The following is a 23227-nucleotide window of genomic DNA, read 5'->3' on the forward strand; positions in this document are numbered from 1 at the left end:
TAATGTTGCAGCTATACAGGACCCTGGTCAGACCCCACTTGGAGTACTGTGCTCAATTATGGTAGCCTCACTACAGGAAGGACGTGGAAACCATAGAAAGGGTGCAGAGGAGATTTACAAGGATGTTGCTTGGATTGGGGAGAGTGCCTTATGAGAATAGGTTGAGTGAACTCGGCCTTTTCTCCTTGGAGTGACGGAGGGTGAGAGGTGACCTGATAGAGGTGTATAAGATGATGAGAGACATTGATCGTGTGGATAATCAGAGGCTTTTTCCCAGGGCTGAAATTGCTAGCACGAGAGGGCATAGTTTTAAGCTGCTTGGAAGTAGGTACAGAGGAGATGTCAGGGGTAAGTTGTTTTTTTTTTAAACGCAGAGAGTGGTGTGTGCATGGAATGGGCTGCCGGCGGCGGTGGTTGAAGCGGAAACGATAGGGTCTTTTAAGAGACTTCTGGATGGATACATGGAGCTTAGAAAAATAGAGGGCTATGGGTAAGCCTAGTAATTTCTAAGATAAGGACATGTTCGGCATAACTTTGTGGGCCAAAGGGCCTGTATTGTGCTGCAGGTTTTCTATGTTTCTAATGGGGGAGGGGGGAATCTTATATAAACATTCCGAATGTTAAAAGGCCTGAACAGATTTGATATGGTAAAGTTATTTCCCATGGTAGGGGAGTCCAGGACAAGAGGGCACGACTTCAGGATTGAAGGACGTCCATTTAGAACAGAGATGCAGAGAAATTACTTTAGTCAGAGGGTGGTAAATCTGTGGAATTTGTTGCCACGAGCGGCTGTGGAGGCCAAGTCATTGGGTGTATTTAAGGCAGAGATAGATAGGTTCTTGATTAGCCAGGGCATCAAAGGTTATGGGGAGAAGGCAGGGGAGGGGATGACTGGAAGAATTGGATCAGTCCATGATTGAATGGTGGAGCAGACTCAATGGGCTGAATGGCCTACTTCTGCTCCTATATCTTATGGTCTTATTAGAGGACAGGTGCTACATTGCTTTGTAAATGTATTTTACAACTATTTTCACATTTTACCGTCTCATTTTCTAAATTTAAAATGTATTGAAGTAGGATTTTGAGTTGATCTACAAAACATTGCATCATGTCAAATCAAAAGAAAAGTTCCAAACCTGGTCAACAATTTGCTAAAAATTAAAACCAAACTTGAGGCAGTTTGTAATTACCCACACTAACTTTCCTCAGATGCAATGTACTGTATATTACCTAACCAACTCACCCAATTTGATGTAGAAAATTGGAAGGTCACCTGTTTTCAATGAATTCATAAGAATAAATATCCTCTCCTCTCTGTCAGGTCTAACAGTATGGAAGATTTTCAACAGACCAAACCAAAATGAAGACAAAAGAGGATTTGAGACAAATCAATTCAATGATAATAGATAAGCACTACTCTGGGGAAGGGTACAAGGCCATCTCAAAGGCACTGGACATGCCTCTGTGCAATCACTTGTTAACTAAATAAAAGCAGAAAAATATGAAACCACAGCCACAATGCCTAGGTCCCTCTAAACCCCGGGTCCACAGCCCCCTCATTTGATAGTATTGGCCCATAGTGTAAAATAGGTTGGGAATCCCTGCTCTAAACTTAGTCACTGGAGAAGAATGGCACTTGTAAGAGAGGCTACTGTGAATGCCAACAGTCACTCTGAGTGAGTGGCAGAAGTCAGTGGTTTCAACTGGAGATGAAGTTCATGGCTGCACAATCTCTAAGGCCTTGCACAAAAAGGGTATTTATGGAAGAGTGGCAAGGAAGAAGCCCTGGCTAAAAAAAAAAAAGTACATCCTTGCCTGTAAAGACTTTGTAAGCATCGCTTAGAAGATACTGACTGTAAAGATGTGGAAGAAGGTCTTGTGGTCGGATGAGACTAAAGTGGAATTTTTAGCCTCAACACTAAATGGTACATGTGGCATAAATCTAATGCTTTACATCAGCCAGATAACACCATCTCTACCATAGTGTATGGTGGAGGTAGCATCATGCTATGGGGATGCTTTTCAGCAGTAGGGACTGGTAATCTGGTCAGGAATTTTGATGGGAAGATGAATGCTGCCAAATACAGAGAGATTCAGGATAAAAACCTGCCAGAAAGCATAAACTAGGGAAGAAGTTAGTCTTTCCACAGGACAACAACCCAAAGCACACTGCCAGGGCAAGCACGGAGTGGTTCAAATGAATAAAATTGATGTCGTTGAGTGACCATATCCCAATTGAATATTTCTAGGAAGATCTTGAGATTGCTTTTCACTGATGCTCCTTAACTAAGCTAGCACAGTTTGAGCAAGTCTTTCATGCTTTACAATTTTCCATTTTTTTGTGGGGAAAAAAGGGAGAATGTGATATTTAAATAAACATTTTCAATTAAATTGATCAAAAGCGTTGGTTGTAATACTCATTTATGTGAACAAAGGGTTGGGAGCTAAATATTTTTACAGGGAGCTAAATATTTTTACAAGTAACTGCATAAGATTGGACAAACTTGTTTTTCCCCCTTCCCCTCTGGAGTTCTAGAGGATGAAGGGAGATGGGATAGAAATGTATAATATCATGAGAGGCACAGATAGAGTAGGCAAGTCGGTATCTTTTTCTCGGAATCGAAATGTCTAATACCTGACAGCATGACTTAATGTGAGAGCAGTTAAGTCCAACGGTGTGTGGGGCAAGTTTTTTTTTTAAACTGAGTGCCTGGTGACGACAGATAATATTCGTTCAAGGGACTCTGAGCTGGGAAGTTGACTATGCAGTGAGTGTAAGGATGTGGACATTCTGTACAAACAAAGGACCAGCTGCACCAGGTACCGTGCGCGGAACCACCGATCACCTATCACGACACCAACACGCCCGCGCACAGCAATCACAGGACGAGGCGGGGTCTGTCCGGAGACATCTTAGAGTGAACTCGTCAGCCATGACATCATGAACAAGGTGGGTCTTACGCGGTGACGAAAAAGAAAGATGGCGGTGGTGCGCAGTGAGTGAGCGGGTAGTGGGTCACCGTGAAGTCCGAGATTGGGAGGGAGAGAGAGGAATCTCGCGGAGGTGGGGGTGTGGTAGGGGGCCCTCGGTATACCGTGACTGTAGCAGGTCGGTCTTCGGCCGGGGTAAGGGGCGGGGGGTGTGAGGTCTGATTCCGTTCCCTATTCCTCTGACCTCTGATCCTAACCCTTACGCGACCCTCTATCCCTTTATCTAGATATCGCTGCTCTGCTGAAGAAGGCGTGGGCAAAGGAGCCGGTAATCGTCACCTCGTTCGCAATCGGCATCGTTGGTGAGTGGGGTGGGTAGGGGATAGAGGTTGGGATAGGGTGGGGGGGGGGGTAAGGGGGATAGAGGTTGGGATGGGGAGTGTGGGGGGTAGTAGGTAGAGGGGTGGGGTTGAGTGGTGTTGGGAGTAGGGGTCGAGGTTGGGATGGGGAGTGGGGGTAAGGGATAGAGAGTGGGGTTAGCAGGTGGGGGGGTGGAAGGGGCAACGATTGAGGATGGGAAGGTCATGCAACGTCCATGTGTTCTGGTTTCAGCTTTACTGACGCCACTGCTGAGCCCCATTGCCGAATACCAGACTCGGCTGAATCGTGCTGTACCTTTCCAGTACCCAGGTAGAACTGCTCCCAATCATTTGTACTATGTGTGGGATATTTTTCCTGCACCACACACTATAACCCTTCTGTCCACCCAACAACAGACATGTAGATTAGACACAGTAAAACACATTTATCTCTTCAAACCTGCTATACCAATTAGTACCATGGCAAATGTAACTGAATTCCACATTACTGTCAGCCTACAGTAAACTTACACCCCTTGCTTTTTAAGAATTGACAAACCTCTGCATTCCTTTCAAGAAAAGTTCCAAAGATTCATAGAGAGAAGCTATCATGTTTTATCTCTGTTTTAACTGGGCAGCCCCCTATTGTTAAGCAGTGAACATAGTTCTCCGTTCTTCCAGCTAACAGGTGTAGGGAATGTTGGCTGTCGAGATATTGAGACCTTGGTTAAGAAAAAAAATGGGAGGTGGATAGCAGGCATGGGCAGGTAGGAACAAATGAGATGCTGATGAAGTACAAGAAATGCATGAGAACACTTAAGACTAGAAGGGCCGAGATAGCCTGCTTCCGTGCTGTAATTGTTATATGGTTAAAGAAATCAGGAGAGCTAAAAGGTGTGAGGTTGCCCCGCCAGACAAAGTGAATCAGGGATTCCACAGGTATGTTGAGAGCAAAAGATTGCAAAGGACAAAAGTGGTCTTCTGGAAGATCAGAATGGTGATCTATATGTGGAGCTAAAAGATATGGGGAAGATCTTAAATAGATTTTTTTTGCATTTGTATTTACTTCGAAGAGACAGCCACAGAATCTATAGAAGGGAGGCAAAGGAGCAGTGAGGTATAGTGGAGCCCATACAGATTACAAAGGAGGTGGCATTTGCTGTTTTAAGGCAAATTAGGGTGGATAAATCCCCAGGGCCTGATAAGGTGTTCCCTCAGACACAGGGAGGCAAATGCAGAAATTGTAGGCGCCCTAGCATAGATATTTAAATCATCCTCAGCAACAAGTGAGGTACCAGAGGATTAGAGGATAGCTAGTGTTGTTCCGCTGTTCAAGAAAGGCTGTAAAGCTAAATCAGGAAATTATAGGCTAGTGAATCTGACATCAGTACTGTGAAGTATTCTAAGGGACCGGATATGAGTATTTGGATAGACATGGAGTGATTAGGGATAGTCAGCATGGCAGGTAGTGTCCAACTAATCTTTAGAGTTCTTCGAGGAAGTTACTAGGAAAGTTGATGAAGGCAAGGCAGTGGATGTTGTCTACATGGGCATTTGACAAGGTCCAGTGAGGGAGGTTGGTTAAGGAGGTTCAGTCACTCATCATTCCAGATTGGGGAGTAAATTGGATTAGACATTAGCTTTGTGGGAGAAGGCAGAAAGTGGTGGTAGGTGGTTGCCTCTCTGACTGGAGGCCTGTGACTAGTGGAATGCTGCAGGGATCAGTGCTGGGTCCATTGTTGTTTGTCATCTGTATCAATGATCTGGGTGATAATGGTAAATCAGCAAATTTGCAGATAACACCAAGATTGAGTGTAGTGGACAGCGAGGAAGGCCATCCAAGCTTGCAGTGGGATCTGGACCAGCTGGAAAAATTGGCTGAAAAATGGCAGTTGCAACTTAATGCAGACAAGTGCGAGATGTTGCACGTCAGTAGGACCAATCAGGGTAAGTCTTACACAGTGAATGGTAGGGCACTGAGGAGTGCAGTAGAACAAAGGGATCTGGGAATACAGGTTCATAACTAATTGAAAGTGGTGTCACAGGTGGAGAGGGTCGTAAACTGGGGGACCTGTGTCATAAGGAGAGATTTAATAGGTTAGGACTATATTCCTTGGAACACAGAAAATTGAGGGGAGGTTTGATAGAAGTATACTAAATTATGAGGTGTATAGCTAGGGTAAATGCAGGCTTTTTCCACTGAGGTTGGGTGGGACTACAATTAGAGGTCATGGATTGACAGTGAAAGGTGAAAAGTTTTAAGGGGAACACAAAGGGAAACTTCTTCACTTAGAAGGTAGTGAGTGTGTGGAATGAGCTCTCAGTGCAAGTGGTACAGACAAGTTTGACTTCAAAGTTGAAGGGAAGTTTAGGTACATGGATGGTAGGGTCATGGAGGGCTTGTGGCCTGGGTGCACGTTGATGGGAGTAGGCAATTTAAATGATTTGCATGGGCTAGATGGGCTTCTGTGCTGTACTTTTCTACAACTCAGAACATCCTCCCCACATCCTGCCAACACGTCTCAGGATCTCGTGTTTCAATCAAACCCCCTCCTACTCTTCTCAACCCCAGCCTAGCCTGCCCCCACCTTCCTTAAGGCTTACCCACCTGTTGCAGATTTTGGTCAAGTAAACCTCATCTGAAACACTTGAAATTCATTGATGTCCTTTCTTTAATAAGGAAACAGACTGTTCACAGTACTTCCATTGCCTTGTATAGCTGAAACTTGACCTCCTGCTTGTGTACTCAGTTCCCCCAGCAGTAAACATAACATTGTGTTAGCTTTTTGTTACTTGCTGCAGCCACATCCAAGCCTGCACATCATCACTGACAGTCCCATATCCCTCTGTGCTGGCAGACATCTGCAGTTGCTCACTGTGGACATACTGTACTCCACTTCCCAAGTCTTTGTCACTTCACAAAACTAGTTGCTGTCCCTGTATCAGCATTACAGTCCACTTCACAATTTCCCTGCCTTTGTTCATCCACAAATTTTACCTCCGATCTCTTCATCCAATGCATTTCTAAATCATGAAAGGTCAAGGCCCCACTATGCCACACCACTCAAATAGTGCCTAATATAAAATAATCCATTCTGCTTACTCCATTTCCTGTTAGCTAGTCAATTTTGAATTTATTACTGATCTCTTACACCATGATTGTTTATTTTCTGCAATAACTTTATGCCTCTATCAAATATCTCCAGAAATCCAAGAGTCAGTGTTATACTGCACATAAACAGGCCCTTCCTGCCAACTAAGATGTCTATCCAAGCTAGTTGCATTTGCCTGTGTTTGGCCTCTAGTTTAAATTTTCTATCCACATACCCGTCTATGGTTGCATTGTAATTTTAAGCATCTTTACAGCTTCCCCTGGCAGCTTGTATACCCATAGTTCTCTCTGTAAAAATGTTTTCTCTCAGATCCCTTCCAAATTTTAGATTATTCTACCTTGAGAAAACACTGTAACCATCCACCACCCTTCATGACTTTATAAGCATCTCTTCCCTTCCTCCCCCAAAGCCTCTTACAGTGCTAGCCTATCCAGTCTTTTCTCATAACTCAGGACCTCTAGTCACAAACATCATGAACTTGTGGACCCTCTCCAACTTAATCACTTAAAAAAATGGTATAGCAACAAGAGTTATACATAATACTCCAAATGTGACTTAACCAACAGTTTGTATGATTGTGTAGTACATTCCCTTTATCCATTACAATTTACCTCTTCAAAGAACAGCAGTAGATTGGTCAAACTTAATTTTCTTTTCACTAAACAATGGTAACTGTCTGATCTCTAATCTCTGGGGGTACAAAACGGTTGGGTGAAACTAGATCCAGATGTCATGGGTGAAATGTGAAATGTTCAAGGGTAACTCAAGGGAAAACTTCTTCACTCAGGGGGTAGTGAGAATGTGAAATGAACTGCCAGTGGAAGTGGTGGATGTGGGTTTGCTTTCAATGTTTAAGGGAAGTTTGGTTATGTCGATGGGAGTAGGCAGAATAATAGTTTGGCATTGACTAGATGGACCAAAGGGCCTGTTTCTGTGCTGTACTTTTCTTTGACTCAACACTAATTTAGCTGACAGCCTTCACTGTAACACTGATACTCCCTACATGCTCACTGTGACACTGATGTACCACATATTACTCAGTAGAATTCAATCTTCCAAAATTGCTCTGAGCCAATCTGTTGTTTATGTTTAATTCTCTCCTCTCAGTCACTGCTTTGTTTGTTTTATGCAGTTCCTGTACGGGATGATGGGAGCATGCCCAATATTCCATCCCACCCCAGTGAGAAAATTGGACCTTCCCTCGAATGGATGAAGAAACTTTGAGATGAGGATGGAATTAGTTTGTGTGTGACTGAGAAACAAAGTGCAAAAATAAAAGTCATGTTCAAAATGCTTTTGAGTTCCTTTTTACACTTTGAGGGTTTCTATTTGTACCAAAAGTATAGGCAGAGGAAATCAGAGGCCAGAAATGTACAATCTTATAACTAGCACCATGGTAGCATAGCTTTACAACAATAATAACCCAGGTTCAGTTCTGTTAGGAGTTTGCATGTTCTCCACCTGACAGTGTGGATTTCCTCCGGGTGCTCCGGTTTCCTCCCACAGTTCAAAGACGTACCAGTTGGTAGGTTAATGGTCATAAATTCTCCCATGATTAGGCTGGGATTAAATCAGGGGTTGTGGCGTGGTTCTAAGGGCCAGAAGGGCCTGTTCCACGCTGCATTTCAATGAATAAATAAAATAAATATTTTGCATTACCTAATGGCTGTGAAGCAGATTTTCAGTGGATAGTGTATAAAGTATGGTAGCTTTTGTTGTTTGTGCAAGGTGGTTGTGTCTAATGAGGAAATAATCCAGAAGTGAAGGTTGCAGATGCTTGAATCTAGGGAAAAACAATCTGAAAGAGGAATTCATGGGTCAGATAGCATCTATGGGAGGAAAGGAATTGTGGCTGATTTGAGATGAAACCCTGCATTAGGGCCTGGTGCAGAGATTCAACCCAAAAAATCTACAGATCCTTTTCCACCTACAGATTGGCTCTGACCCAGAGTTCTAACTTCAGATGGTTTAATAACTCAGAATTGAAAGAGGTAATTCCAGGGATATGAAACCTTATTTACTATTTTCTAAATGTCCTCATAGTGAATGAGGGAGTTAGATATGGCCCTTGTGGCTAAAGGGATCAGGGGGTATGGAGGGAAGGCTGGTACAGGGTTCTGAGTTGGATGATCAGCCATGATCATACTGAATGGTGGTGCAGGATCGAAGGGCTGAATGGCCTACTCCTGCACCTATTTTCTATGTTTCTATGACCCCCAATAAGGAAGAAAACTAGATTTGCTTGAATCTTTCATAAAAGATGTGATCTCAAACCACAGATACATATGCATTTAAGAATGGACAAATAATACTGAGTTGACCAACTGAGGAGAAAGAAGCAAAGTTTGGATAATTCAGAATGCATTTGAAAAGGTTGGAAAAGTTTGACCACATGGAATTATGTGTAATTGACGAGGGTATTTTAGCTGTTGAGCAGACAAGAAAAAGTAGTCGTGATTGGGTCCTTCTCAGATTGGCAGACTGTGATTCATGGCATGGCAGGGATCAGTGCCAGAGCATCACAATTTAGATTAATGATTTGTTTGAGGAAACTACAAGTAACATTTCCAGAATTGTTCATGATGCAACTTAGTGGGAGTAAAAGTCATGGTGAGGATGCAGAGTGCTTCAGGGAATATAGACAAATGAGTGACAACAATATGGCGGATTGTGTACAAGGTGGAAAAAAAATGAGTTATCACTTCATAAATGCACATCACTGAACTGGGTGTCAGATGTGGGAAGTCCAGTAGACTCCCAGCCTCCCACAGGTGCGTTGAGTTGCAGCTCCTTAGGGACCGTGTTAGGGAACTGGAGATGCAGCTTGATGACCTTCGTCTGGGCAGGGAGAGTGAGGAGGTGATAGATAGGAGCTACAGGCAGGTAGTCACACTGGGGCCTCAGGAGACAGCTAAGTGGGTAGCAGTCAGGAGAGGGAAGGGCAGGAGTCAGAGGCAAGAGAGCACCCCGGTGGATGTACCCCTTGACAATAAATACTCCTGCTTGAGTACTGTTGGGCGAAGCAATAGTGGCCACACCTCTGGCACAGAGTCTGGCCCTGTGGCTCAGAAAGGTAGGGAAAGGAAGAGGATGGCTGCAGTGATAGGGGACTTTTGCCTCCCAGGTGCCAGGGTCTGGGATGTTTCTGATCACGTCCACGATATCCTGAAGTATGAAGGTGAACAGCCAGAGGTCATGGTCCACATTGGTACCAATGACATAGGTAGGAAAAGGGAGGAGGTCCTGAAAGCAGACTACAGGGCGTTAGGAAGGAAGCTGAGAAGCAGGACCACAAGGGTAGTAATCTCAGGATTACTGCCTGTGCCACGTGACAGTGAGCATAGGAATAGAGTGAGGTGGAGGACAAATGTGTAGCTGAGGGATTGGAGCAGGGGGCAGGGATTCTGATTTCTGGATCATTGGGACCTCTTATGGGGCAGATGTGACTTGTACAAAAAGGATGGGTTGCATTTGAATCCGAGCGGGACTAATTCCTGGCAAGGAGGTTTGCTAAGGCTATTGGGGAGAGTTTAAATTAGAATTGCTGGGGGGTGGGAAAGTAGAAAAAGCCTGTAGGCAGCATGAGATAGAGAGGTGATAGAGAAGGGATACACTCAGACTGATGGTTTGAGATGTCTATTTTAATGCAAGGAGTATCATGAACAAAGTGGATGAACTGAGAGCCTGGACCAGTACTTGGAGCTATGATGTTGTGGCCATTACAGAGACTTGGGTGGCTCAGGGGCAGGAATGGCTACTTAAGAGTGCCAGGCTTTAAAATGTTTCAGAAAGGACAGGGAAGGGAGGCAAAAGAGGTGGGGGTGTGGCACTGCTGATCAGAGATAGTGTCACGGCTGCAGAAAAGGAGGAAAGTCATGGAGGGTTTGTCTACTGAGTCTCTGTGGGTGAAAGTTAGGAACAGCAAGGGGTCAATAACTCTCCTGAGCATTATATATACACACACCACCCAACAGTAACAGGGACATCGAGGAGCAGATAGGGAGACAGATTCTGGAACAATGCAATAACAGGGTTGTTATGATGGCAGATTTTAATTTCCCCAATACTGATTAACATCTCCCTAGAGCAAGGGGTTTAGATGGGGTAGAATTTGTTAGGTGTGTTCAGGAAGGTTTCCTGACACATTATGTAGATAAGCCTACAAGAGGCGAGGCAGTACTTGGTCTGGGATTAGGAAATGAACCTGGTCAGGTGTCAGGTCTCTTAGTGGGAGAGCATTTTGGAGATAGTGATCACAATTCTATCTCCTTTACCATAACATTGGAGAGGGATAGGAACAGACAAGTTAGGAAAGCATTTAATTGGAGTAAAGGGAATATGAAGCCATCAAGCAGGAACTTGGAAGTATAAATTGGGAGATGTTCTCAGGGAAATGTATGGCAGAAATGTAGCAAACGTTCAGGGGATATTTGCGTGGCGTTCTGCATAGGTGCATTCCACTGAGACGGAAAGGATGGCAGGGTACAGGAACCATGGTGTACAAAGGCTGTTGTAAATCTAGTCAAGAAGAAAAGCTTACGAAAGGTTAAAAAAAACTAGGTAATGATAGAGATCTAGAAAATTATAAGGCTAGCAGGAAGGAGTTTAAGAATGAAATTAGGAGAGCCAGAAGGGGCCATGAGAAGGTCTTGGTGAGCAGGATTAAGGAAAACCCCAAGGCATTCTACAAGTATGTGAAGAGCAAGAGGTTAAGATGTGAGAGAATAGGATCAATCAAGTGTATCATGGAAAAGTGTGCATGGAATGGAGGAAATAGCAGAGGTACTTAATGAATACTCTGCTTCAGTATTCACTACGGAAAAGGACCTTGGCGATTGTAGGGATGACTTACAGCGGACTGAAAAGCCTGAGCATATATACATTGAGGAGGAGGATATGCTGGATCTTTTGAAAAGCATCAAGTTGGATAAGTCACTGTGACCGGATGGCATATACCCCAGGCTACTGTGGGAAGCGAGGGAGGAGATTGCTGAGCCTCTGGCAATGATCTTTGCATCATCAATGGCGAGGATTGGAGGGTTGCAGATGTTGTTCCCTTATTCAAGTAAGGGAGTAGAGATAGCCCAGGAAATTATAGACCAGTGAGTCTTACTTCAGTGGTTGGTAAGTTGATGGAGAAGACCCTAAGAGGCAGGATTTATGGACATTTGGGGATGCATAATATTATTAGGAATAGTCAGCATGGCTTTGTCAAAGGCAGGTCATGCCTTACAACTGACTTTTTTTTTTGAGGATGTGACTAAACACATTGATGATGGTAGAGCAGTAGATGTAGCATATATGGATTTCAGCAAGGCATTTGACAAGGTACCCCATGGAAGGCTTATTGAGAAAGTAATGAGGCATCAGATCCAAGTGGACCTTCCTTTTTGGATCCAGAATTGGCTTGCCCACAGAAGGCAAAGAGTGGTTGTAGACGGGTCATATTCTGCATGGAGGTCAGTGACCAGTGGTGTGCCTCAGGGATCTGTTCTGGGACCCCTGCTCTTCGTAATTTTTATAAAATGACCTGGATGAGGAAGTAGAGGGATGGGTTAGTAAATTTGCTGATGCCACAAAGGTTGGGGGTGCTGTGGATAGTGTGGAGGGTTGTTGGAGGTTACAGTGGGACACTGACAGGATGCAAAACTGGGCTGAGAAGTGGCAGATGGAGTCAACCCAGATAAGTGAGAGGTGGTTCATTTTGGTAGGTCAAATATGATGGCAGGATATAGTATTAATGGCAAGACTCTTGGCAGTGTGGAGGATCAGAGGGATCTTGGGGTCCGAGTCCATAGGACACCCAAAGCTGCTGCGCAGATTGACTGTGTGGTAAGGTGGCATATGGTGCATTTGCTTTCACCAACCGTGGGACTGAATTCAAGAGCTGAGAGGTAATGTTGCAGCTATATAGGACCCTGGTCAGACCCCACTTGGAGTACTGTGCTCATTTCTGGTCACCTCACTACAGGAAAGATGTGTAAACTATAGAAAGGGTGCAGAGGAGATTTACAAGGATGTTGCCTGGATTGGGGAGCATGCCTGATGAGAATAGGTTGAGTGAATTCGGCCTTTTTTCCTTGGAGAGATGGAGGATGAGAGATGACCAGGTAGAGGTGTATAAGACATTGAGAGGCATTGATCGTGTGGATAGTCAGAGGCTTTTCCCCCCCCCAGACTGAAATGCCTAACACAAGAGGGCACAGTTTTAAGGTGGTTAGAAGTAGGTATAGAAGGGATGTCAGGGGTAAGTCTTCTTTTTATTGACGCAGATAGTGGCGAGTGTATGGAATGGGCTGCCAGCAACGGTGGTGGAGGTGGATACAATAGGGTCTTCTAAGAGACACACATCAAAGTTGCTGGTGAACGCAGCAGGCCAGTAAGCATCTCTAGGAAGAGGTACAGTCAACGTTTCAGGCTGAGACCCTTCGTCAGGACTAACTGAAAGAAGAGCTCGTAAGAGATTTGAAAGTGGGAGGGGGAGGGGGAGATCTGAAATGATAGGAGAAGACAGAAGGGGGAGGGATGGAGCCAAGAGCTGGACAGTTGATTGGCAAAAGGGTTATGAGAGGATCATGGGACAGGAGGCCTAAGGAGAAAAGGGGGGGTGGGGGGTGGGGGGGGAAGAGAGAAGAGTCCAGAGGATGGGCAAGAGGTATAATCAGAAGGACAGAGGGAGAAAAAGGAAAGAGAGCAAAAGGAATGTGTATAAATAAATAAATAAATAATGGATGGGGTTCGAGGGGGAGGTGGGGCATTAGCGGAAGTTTGAGAAGTCAATGTTCATGCCATCAGGTTGGAGGCTACCCAGACGGAATATAAGGTGTTGTTCCTCCAACCTGAGTGTGGCTTCATCTTTACAGTAGAGGAGGCCATGGATAGACATATCAGAATGTGAATGGGACGTGGAATTAAAATGTGTGGCCACTGGGAGATCCTGCTTTCTCTGGCGGACAGAGCGTAGGTGTTCAGCAAAACAATCTCCCAGTCTGCGTCGGGTCTCGCCAATGTATAGTAGGCCACATCGGGAGCACCGGACGCAGTATATCACCCCAGCTGACTCACAGGTGAAGTGTTGCCTCACCTGGAAGGATTGTCTGGGGCCCTGAATGGTAGTGAGGGAGGAAGTGTAAAGGCATGTGCAGCACTTGTTCCGCTTACAAGGATAAATGCCAGGAGGGAGATCGGTGGGGAGGGATGGGGGGGACGAATGGACAAGGGAGTCGCGTAGGGAGCGATCCCTGTGGAAAGCGGGGGGGGGGGGGGGGAAGAGAGAGATGTGCTTAGTGGTGGGATCCCGTTGGAGATGGCGGAAGTTACGGAGAGTTATATGTTGGACTCGGAGACTGGTGGGGTGGTAGGTGAGGACCAGAGGAACCCTATTCCTAGTGGGGTGGCGGGAGGATGGAGTGAGAGCAGATGTACGTGAAATGGGGGAGATGCGTTTAAGAGCAGAGTTGATAGTGGAGGAAGGGAAGCCCCTTTCTTTAAAAAAGGAAGACATCTCCCTCGTCCTGGAATGAAAAGCCTCATCCTGAAAGCAGATGCAGCGGCGACGGAGGAATTGAGAGAAGGGAATGGCATTTTTGCAAGAGACAGGGTGAGAAGAGAAATAGCCCAGGTAGCTGTGAGAGTCAGTAGGCTTATAGTAGAAATCAGTAGATAAACTGTCTCCAGAGATAGAGACAGAAAGATCTAGAAAGCGGAGGGAGGTGTCGGAAATGGACCAGGTAAACTTGAGGGCAGGGTGAAAGTTGGAGGCAAAGTTAATGAAGTCAACGAGCTCAGCAGGTATGCAGGAAGCAGCACCAATGCAGTCGATGTAGCGAAGGAAAAGTGGGGGACAGATACCAGAATAGGTTTGGAACATAGATTGTTCCACAAAGCCAACAAAAAGGCAGGCATAGCTAGGACCCATACGGGTGCCTATGGCTACACCTTTAGTTTGGAGGAAGTGGGAGGAGCCAAAGGAGAAATTATTAAGAGTAAGGACTAATTCCACTAGACGAAGCAGAGTGGTGGTGGAGGGGAACTGGTTAGGTCTGGAATCCAAAAAGAAGCGGAGAGCTTTGAGACCTTCCTGATGGGGGATGGAAGTACATAGGGACTGGACATCCATGGTGAAAATAAAGCGGTGGGGGCCAGGGAACTTAAAATCATCGAAAAGTTTAAGAGAGTGAGAAAGTGTCACGAACATAGGTAGGAAAGGATTGAACAAGGGGGGGATAAAACCGTGTCGAGGTATGCAGAAATGAGTTCAGTGGGGCAGGAGCAAGTTAAGACAATAGGTCTGCCAGGACAGGCAGGTTTGTGGATCTTGGGTAGGAGGTAGAAACGGGAAGTGCGGGGTGTGGGAACTATAAGGTTGGTTTTAAGAGGCTCCTGGATATGTACATGGAGCTTAGAAAAATAGAGAGCCATGGGTAACCTGAGGTAATTTCTAAAGTACATGCTTGGCATAGCATTGTGGGCCTGTACTGTGCTGTAAGTTTTCTATGTTTCTATCATTTCAACTGTGACTGGAGAACACTGATGTTCAAAAAGACTTGGGTGTCCTTTGGAACTCAGAGAGACGGCACACAAGAGTAGCAGATAATTTGAATGGAAGAATTTTAGTCATCTTACACATTATGGAGGATCTCAAAAGGTTTACTGCATTGAGCGGTGACTAGTGGGGTACCGCAAGGCTCAGTGCTGGGACCCCAGTTGTTTATAATATATATTAATGACTTGGATGAGGGAATTAAATGCAGCATCTCCAAGTTTGCGGATGACACGAAGCTGGGTGGCAGTGTTAGCTGTGAGGAGGATGCTAAGAGGATGCAGGGTGACTTGGATAGGTTGGGTGAGTGGGTAAATTCATGGCAGATGCAATTTAATGTGGATAAATGTGAAGTTATCCACTTTGGTGGCAAAAATAGGAAAACAGATTATCTGAATGGTGGCCAATTAGGAAAAGGGGAGGTGCAACGAGACCTGGGTGTCATTATACACCAGTCATTGAAAGTGGGCATGCAGGTACAGCAGGTGGTGAAAAAGGCAAATGGTATGCTGGCACTTATAGCGAGAGGATTCGAGTACAGGAGCAGGGAGGTACTACTGCAGTTGTACAAGGCCTTGGTGAGACCACACCTGGAGTATTGTGTGCAGTTTTGGTCCCCTAATCTGAGGAAAGACATCCTTGCCATAGAGGGAGTACAAAGAAGGTTCACCAGATTGATTCCTGGGATGGCAGGACTTTCATATGAAGAAAGACTGGATGAACTGGGCTTGTACTCGTTGGAATTTAGAAGATTGAGGGGGGATCTGATTGAAACGTATAAAATCCTAAAGGGATTGGACAGGCTAGATGCAGGAAGATTGTTCCCAATGTTGGGGAAGTCCAGAACGAGGGGTCACAGTTTGAGGATAAAGGGGAAGCCTTTTAGGACCGAGATTAGGAAAAATTTCTTCACACAAAGAGTGGTGAATCTGTGGAATTCTCTGCCACAGGAAACAGTTGAGGCCAGTTCATTGGCTATATTTAAGAGGGAGTTAGATATGGCCCTTGTGGCTACGGGGATCAGGGGGTATGGAGGGAAGGCTGGTGCGGGGTTTTGAGTTGGATGATCAGCCATGATCATAATAAATGGCGGTGCAGGCTCGAAGGGCCGAATGGCCTACTCCTGCACCTATTTTCTATGTTTCTATGAAGCAAAATGGAGATTCACCAGTTTGGTTGCTAGGATGTTGGAGGGTCCAAGTTTGCTGAAAGTTAAGAAAATGGAAGGTGACCCAATTGAAAGATAGCAAATATTTACTCAGCTTCAGCAAATGTTGGGAGATTATTGTTTTGGTTAAGGAATTAAGACTGATGGATCAGTCTCAAAATAAAGGGAAGGCCAATTGGACTGAAATAAGGAGATTTGCCTGTGGATGTTTAGGTATTGATAGCAGACAGCAGAAGGCTCAATGGTTTAAGTCCCATTTCTGTTTTAGAGGAAAAAGTGTTGCTCTTACAAAAAGTGGCAAGATGGTAGTGGAAAGCTACAGTTTGAGGTCACAAGAAGGACAGCACCACCCAACAGTACAGTGCTGTAAAGATGCCCATACCCTAGACCAGTATTCACTCAGTGCTTTCCTCTGGTACAATACTGTTCCCTGTGCTGCCTCTCTGACAGTACTTTGTCACCCAGCATTTCCCTTTAGATAATATGGTTCTCCTCCAGCCTTGCATCAGTCCCCCAAGCATTGCTTTTCCAGTTCCTTTAACATTTGGAAATCAACTCCATAACTACTTAGGGTAGAGAATACATTACTCTGTGCTGCTCCTCTGACCTTATTTAACTTTGGAGAAATGGCATATTGCTCATATACAACAACTCATTTCAGATTTCAACCTTTGTAATGCAGAACAGAAACAACTGCAATAAATATTGAAGAACACAAGATCAAAATACTGGACTTACACTGCCATCTGCTGTTTGCTTGGTACATCAACAAGAACTTAGGAGTTGACCTTGAATATATCTGAAGGCATATTGACTACAGCATAGAAACTGCTACTTTAGCCCAACTGGTTTATACAGACCAAGATGTCCATCCAAGCTAGTATTTTGTACATTTGACCCACATCCTTCTAAACCTTTCCAATCTGTACACCTGTCCAATTGCCTTTTGAGAGTTGATATTGTACCTGCCTCATCCTCTTCCTCTGGCAGCTCATCCCATGTACATACCAACCTCTGTATAAAGAAGTTGTCACTCAAGTTCCTATTAAATCTTTCCCATTTTATCTTATGCCTATACCTTCTAGTTCTGAATTCCCCAACTTTGGGGAAAAAAGGCTGATCTAATGCCCCCATAATTTTATACACTTTGATAAGATCACCCCTCAGTCTTTTGTGTTTCAAGGAAAACAAGTCCTAGCCTGTCTAACCCCTCCTAGTGTCTCTAGTACTGGCAACATCCTTTTAAAACTTTTCTGCACTCTTTCAGTTTAATAACATCTTTCCTATAGCCCAGTGATCAAAACTCAAAGTGTAGCCTCACCAGCATAAGACATGGAGCAGAATTAGGCCATTCAGCCTATCGAGTCTGCTCCACCATTCCATCATGGCTGATCCTGGATCCCACTCAACCCCATACACTTACCTTCTCGCCATATCCTTTGATGCCCTGACCAATCAGAAAACTATCAACTTCTACGTTAAACATACACATGGTCTTGGCCTCCAGAGTCATCTGTGGCAGAGCACTCCACAGATTCACTACTCTCTTGCTAAAATAAATTCCTCCTTACCTCTGTTCTAAAGGGTCACCTATGTCCTCTACTTCTGGACACCCCCTCAATAGGAAACATCCTCTCCACATCCACCTTATCTAGTCCTTTTAACATTCGATAGGTTTCAATGAGATCTTCTGCATTCTTCTAAATTCCAGTGAGTACAGGCTCAAAGCTGCCAAATGCTCTGCACATGTTAACCCCTTCATTCCTGGAATCATCCTCTTGAACCTCCTCTAGGCTTTCTCCAATAACACATCCTTTCTGAGACATGGGGCCCAAATCTTGTCAATATTCCAAGTGTGGCCTAACAAATGTCTTATAAAGCCTCAACATTATCTCCTTGCTTTTATATTCTATTCACCTTGAAATGAAGGTCAATGAAATGAATTGAATCTTGCACAGCGGCATCATAACCTTCCAACTTCTATACTCTATATCCTGACTGATGAAGTTCATTATGCTAAAAGTCTTCTACACCACCTTATCTACCTGTGACTCCACTTTCAGGGAATCATGTACCCGAACATCAGGGTGAACTAGTCTGTCCACAAAGGTGCTTGAACCTTCAGGAGGTGCCTTTAACATTTATAATGTACTTCCACTGTAAATACATACTTCAATGGAATCATGTCAGACAGAATATTTAAGTAAACAAAATTGTATCTAATTTCATTATAACTTCTGAAATTGCATTGAATTTCCTACTGTTATGATTATCCTCAAGAGTACAAAAATCTTAATATACTGAGTATGGGGGCCTCCAAGAAAATGTCTATTTCTCATGATGAGTAAAGACTTTCATATACATTAGCTTGTCCAGTGACTTAGTCAAATCAGGCCTCAGTGATGTCCACATAGATCACTTCTACCATCCTGCCCTCATCGACCTTCTTAGCCATTTCATCAAAAGATTAAAATCAAGTTCATTGGACCTGATCTCCCACGCACAAAGTCACACTGATCATCCCTAATCAAGCCTTGCCTTTTCAGATGCATGCAAATATTATCCTTCATATTCAGATGGCACCAGTGACCAACGGCGATATCCTCTAGACACTTCATGAAACAACTACTACTTTTAAATATGCTTCTTCTACTGAACTGCATGCAGTTGGAGCTTGTAGTTTATATTTTGATGTTGTGTTTTTGAGCTGGCTGGACGATCTGTCATCTCCGGGGAAGTTCAGCAAGGTTCACAGCGGAGTATGCAGCCTAATGGTGGAACACGAACTCAAGATCTGCTCCATTACTCATTCCCGATTAAAGCATTGAGCAAGATTGAAATTGATGAGGATGAGAGTGGAAGGTGAGCGTGTGTTCACACCATCTGCCTGCATTTGACTGGTTTCCCTCTCATTCGCTGCTGCTGGAGGAAGACGCAGGAGTCTCGGGTTCATGCTGCAAGGAATGACTGGCAGAGCTTGTAGCTGTGGGACTCTTTTTCAGAGGACTCTGCAATTTGATGCTGTGTCTATGGCTTTGGACTCATTTTGGAAAACTCCGTGGTTCATGTTGCATGTGTTTCTGGTTGCTATTTTTTTTTGCTGTTTGCGCGATTTGATTGGGGCGCCTTGGCGCGGATTAGCTCTGCAGCCTGCAGCCAACAAACAACACATCACTAAACCAAACTGAACACTCTTAGACTGTTTGATATTTAGATGTTTGAAATTTGCTTGCTTTTTGCCATTTGCGCTATTTGTTCTTTTTTGCGCATTGGGTGCTTGATGCTTTCTTTAAACGTGTTCCATGGTGTTCTTTGTTTTGTACCTGCCTGCAAAAAGAACAATCTCAGGATTGTATACCGTATACGTACTTTGAATCCTCTCTAGCAATTGGTCTTTTCTTGCCAGTTTTTCTTCACAACCCTTAAGGGCAACATCAGCTACTCTCCAGTCTTCCAGCACTTCACCCACCACTAATGATGATGTACACATGTCAAGCTAGGGCTTCTGCAATTTCTTCTCTAGCCTCCCACGGTATTCTAATCTCTCTCAACCAGGGTTCCCTACTCCTGCCAGCATTGCCCTTCACACCATCAGGAATATGTTCTTGCTATCTCACTTAAAAGAGTCTCACTTGCCAGAGATCTCTTTGCCCACAAACAACCTACTCCAATCAACCTTTGAAAGATTCTACTCCAATTTAGAACTTGAACCTGTGGGCCAATTCTGTCTCTTTCCATAACTATTTAAAAAGTAATAATAAAGCTAAATGTGGGCATATCGGTGGCATATGGTTAGTGCGACACTATTACAGCTTGTGGCATTCCAGAGTTCAACCCCAGTGCCGTTCTGTAAGGAATCTCTGTACATCCTCCCCAGGTCCTCCAGTTTCCTTGCAGTCCAAAGACGTACTGGGTAGGGTAAATGGTCATTGTAAATTGTCCCATGATTAGGTTTCAGTTAATTGGATTTGTCAAAGGTTGCTGTGGCAACGTGTCTCAAAGAGCCTATTGCGCACTATAATCGCTAAAATAACAAATAATACTTTTAAGGAGCTGAAGAAAGGAATTAGAAAAGCCATGAGGGGCCATTAATAATCTTTGGCAAGCAGGAGTAAAGAGAAGCCCACGATATTCTATACATACATCAAGATAAATAGGAAGGTTGGACCACTCAAGGATAAATGAGTGAACATCTGCTTGGAAGCAGAGGATGCATGCAGGGTCTTAAATGAGTACTTTGCATTGGCATCACAAAAGAGAAGGATATGGAGGACACCAAGATCAGTGTAGTGGATGCTAATATGCTTGGATACTTTGAAATAAAGAGATAGGTGGCTAAGATCCAGGGGCCTGATGGAATACAGTCCAGGTTAATGAAAGCAGCAAGAGATGAGATTGCTGGGGCTTTGACCAAGATTTTTTGTCCTCTCCAGTTAGAGGATTGGCAGATAGCTAATGTTGTTCTTTTATCCAAGAAGGGAAATTCAGGATTCATCATGGAAATTATTGGCTGGTGAGTCTCATGTTAGTGGCAAGGAAGCTATTGGAGAGGATTCTAAAGGATAGAATTTGAGCATTTTGAAGGGAAAGTAGGCCTTTGTTTTTGGGACAGTCAGCTTGGCTTTAGGCTCATCTAGAAGATTCAGAGAGATTTGGCCACTTGGTTTCAAAATTGGATTGCCCATAGAAGACAGAGGGTCTTATTGTTAGGTGTTGAGTTTTATCCTGACTTGAAGTTTGAGACGAGTGGTGTTCCTCAGACATCTGTCCTAGGCCTCTGCTGCTGTGATTTATATAAATGACCTGGATGAAAAGGTGGATGGATGCGTTAGCAAGTTCACAGATGATTGAATGGGCACCCAGCACTCTCCCCCTACCACCCCGCACCCCACCCCCCAGGATTTTACACTGCAGCTTTAAAACTTTGGTCAGTCTGCATCATTATATTCAATTCTGGTTGCCCCACTAAAGGGTGAGGAGGCTCTGGGGAGGGTTCAGAAGAAATTTACCAAGATGCTGCTTGAATTAGATGACATGTATGGGGAGAGTTGAGACAGGCTGAGGTTGTTTTCTCCAGAGCAGCAGAGGCTGGGGGATACCTGTTAGAAATTTAAAATACCTGAGAGGCATAGATAGACAACTGGTCAATAAAGATGTTTAAAGGGCTCTTAGATAGGCACATGAATATGCAGAGAATGGAGGGATATGGTTAGCCTCCTCTCACCCAAGCTTGATGAGCCAAAGCCTCTACTGACCACTGAAACACTGGCCACTCTCAATACCTGCCCTTTATTGGCTGATGTACATACTTCATAATTAGCCAATCAGAAGTGGCTCTGCAACCCTGCACTACTGCAGCCCTCTGTTTCAATGTTCTCATCTGCTCACCTTCTTGGATTCAAATTAACAGGAATTTAATGCCAAGGCCCAAAAAGACATGAAACACACCTCTTAGGGCAGGTGTCAAGACTATCCATGGGCTGAGGGAGAGAAAGATAAAGAGTTTGAGGAGCAATTCTCATGCTTGGACCAAGGTAGCAAAAAGCACAGCTACTAATGTCAGAGGCCTTGCAACCCAAACTTCTTGTTGCCTTGGCCAAAGCAGAAAGCAAAGTATGAAATGAAGGCATGCTAGTCTGAAGATGGCAGCAAACACAAAGTGTCTTCACAGCAGTGTAAAAAACCAGGCTGAGGATTTATAGTCTATGTTTTACAGTTGGGAAGCATAAAGGAACAGCACACACATTGACTCCACACACTACACCCATGTGCAAGCAGACATTGATAGAGGCCATAAATCAAGCTTAAAAGAATAATGTGATTATGAGATAGAAGGAATGACTTAGAGGAGGAAAAATCCATGTGATGTATGCATCCTTTGTAACATGGGTATTGATCACAAGAAAATGCATTAACTGATGTGAAATTTATCCTTGCAGGGTTGCAGTCTTTGTTCCTCACACTGACATGTTGTACATTACCAACATAATGGCAGACTTGATGGGCTAATTGGTACCTGTTGGAATAATTCTATGATTTCCAATCATTAAAGAGTGGATAGCAACGATCAACATCCAGCTGCTAAAAGGTTTTCAAAGTATTTTATTTTGGAATTTTTTGTCACATCATTAAACTGAGTTGCAAATATATTAACAAAAAGACTTTTTCTAAGACTGTACAAATATCTGAAATTAAAAGGGATAAGCAACAGAAAAACATCCACTTAAGACAGCAAGTTACAGTTTTAAATGAAAAATGAAATTAAAAAAATAGACCAGATTTCACACATCCATGCGCGTACACATCCACACGTACAGACACACGTTGCATTTTCCATTCGTTAACACTTCTGGTTGCACAAAGGCTCCTGGTGTCAGGAAGACCATAAAAGGGTACCACCATTGTATGCAATCAGCATGTGCATTTTGCAGAAAAGGCTGCACTGCACTCTATGGTGAAATAAAGACAGGAGATGGGTGAGATGAGAGAAAAGCTCCATTCACAGCAACTAAATGACCAAAGGCAGTACATTAGCCATTACGAACAAAGTGCTGCTCAAAAATGGCTGCCATTTTGACCACCTGTACCTTCTGCTGGTTAATCACTGAGGTAACACCAGCCGCTGGACTTTCACCCCCTCTCCCCTTACCCCCTTTTAAGATGTTAAAAACAGCAGCATAATTGTGATCTTTGTGAAGGTCAAGTTTTGCATGAGCAGAAGTAGCAGAGGGAGAGGGGAGTTATGCAGGTTCACATTCAAATCATTTTTTTTAACAATTACATTTAAAAACAAAGCCCCCTGTTCAACACAAATATTGTTGAGGCTGAAAATTAAAAGTTGTTGGTTATGGGCTTCCTCGTAACCCAATGACTGGTCTCTCCAGCCTATGCTCATAATGTTGGCAAACTGCATCAGACAAAATGCTCAAAGCAGAAGTACAAACCTAGTGAGAGAGAAGAAAGGGAATGGCCAGGGAGTAGCAGCTCTTGCTCTGGAGCCATGTTTTGGTTGGGTTAGCATTTACAGATTGAAGCTCTCATCACTTTCCGCCGCATGTAACTGGGTGTCATCAGCATCAGTCATGCTGCTTTCCTGGGACTCATCAGTTCCAGC

At 44.1% G+C, this 23227-nt stretch overlaps 2 protein-coding genes across 4 annotated transcripts in view; one reads left to right on the top strand and one right to left on the bottom strand.

The window, feature by feature from the left end:
* Positions 1-23227, bottom strand: part of cdc27 (cell division cycle 27) — a 121919-nt gene that overhangs the window by 7154 nt on the left and 91538 nt on the right. Inside the window, exon 19 of one of the 3 annotated variants that reach the window (XM_072249282.1) lies at positions 22203-23226. The exons of the other annotated variants lie outside the window; for them this stretch is intronic. Coding sequence (XP_072105383.1) covers positions 23135-23226 — 92 coding nt within the window. The 3' untranslated portion in view covers positions 22203-23134. Of the gene's footprint in view, positions 1-22202; position 23227 lie in introns of those variants that run through there. 3 annotated transcript variants of the gene reach the window in all.
* ndufa3 (NADH:ubiquinone oxidoreductase subunit A3) lies at positions 2949-7696 on the top strand. Its single transcript, XM_072249292.1, has 4 exons — positions 2949-2996; positions 3219-3293; positions 3544-3621; positions 7536-7696. Exons 1-4 carry the CDS (start codon positions 2981-2983, stop codon positions 7625-7627), a joined length of 261 nt encoding a protein of 86 aa, XP_072105393.1. The 5' UTR covers positions 2949-2980; the 3' UTR covers positions 7628-7696.

The sequence above is a fragment of the Mobula birostris genome, chromosome X (genome assembly GCF_030028105.1).
Source record: "Mobula birostris isolate sMobBir1 chromosome X, sMobBir1.hap1, whole genome shotgun sequence".
NCBI lineage: Eukaryota > Metazoa > Chordata > Chondrichthyes > Myliobatiformes > Myliobatidae > Mobula > Mobula birostris.

Bases quoted from the DNA above. Each gene is read 5' to 3' on its own strand.
- ndufa3 (XM_072249292.1), top strand. The intron at 3,294-3,543 runs GTGAGTGGGGTG...TTCTGGTTTCAG, and splicing joins GTTCGCAATCGGCATCGTTG to CTTTACTGACGCCACTGCTG. The intron at 3,622-7,535 runs GTAGAACTGCTC...TGTTTTATGCAG, and splicing joins TGTACCTTTCCAGTACCCAG to TTCCTGTACGGGATGATGGG.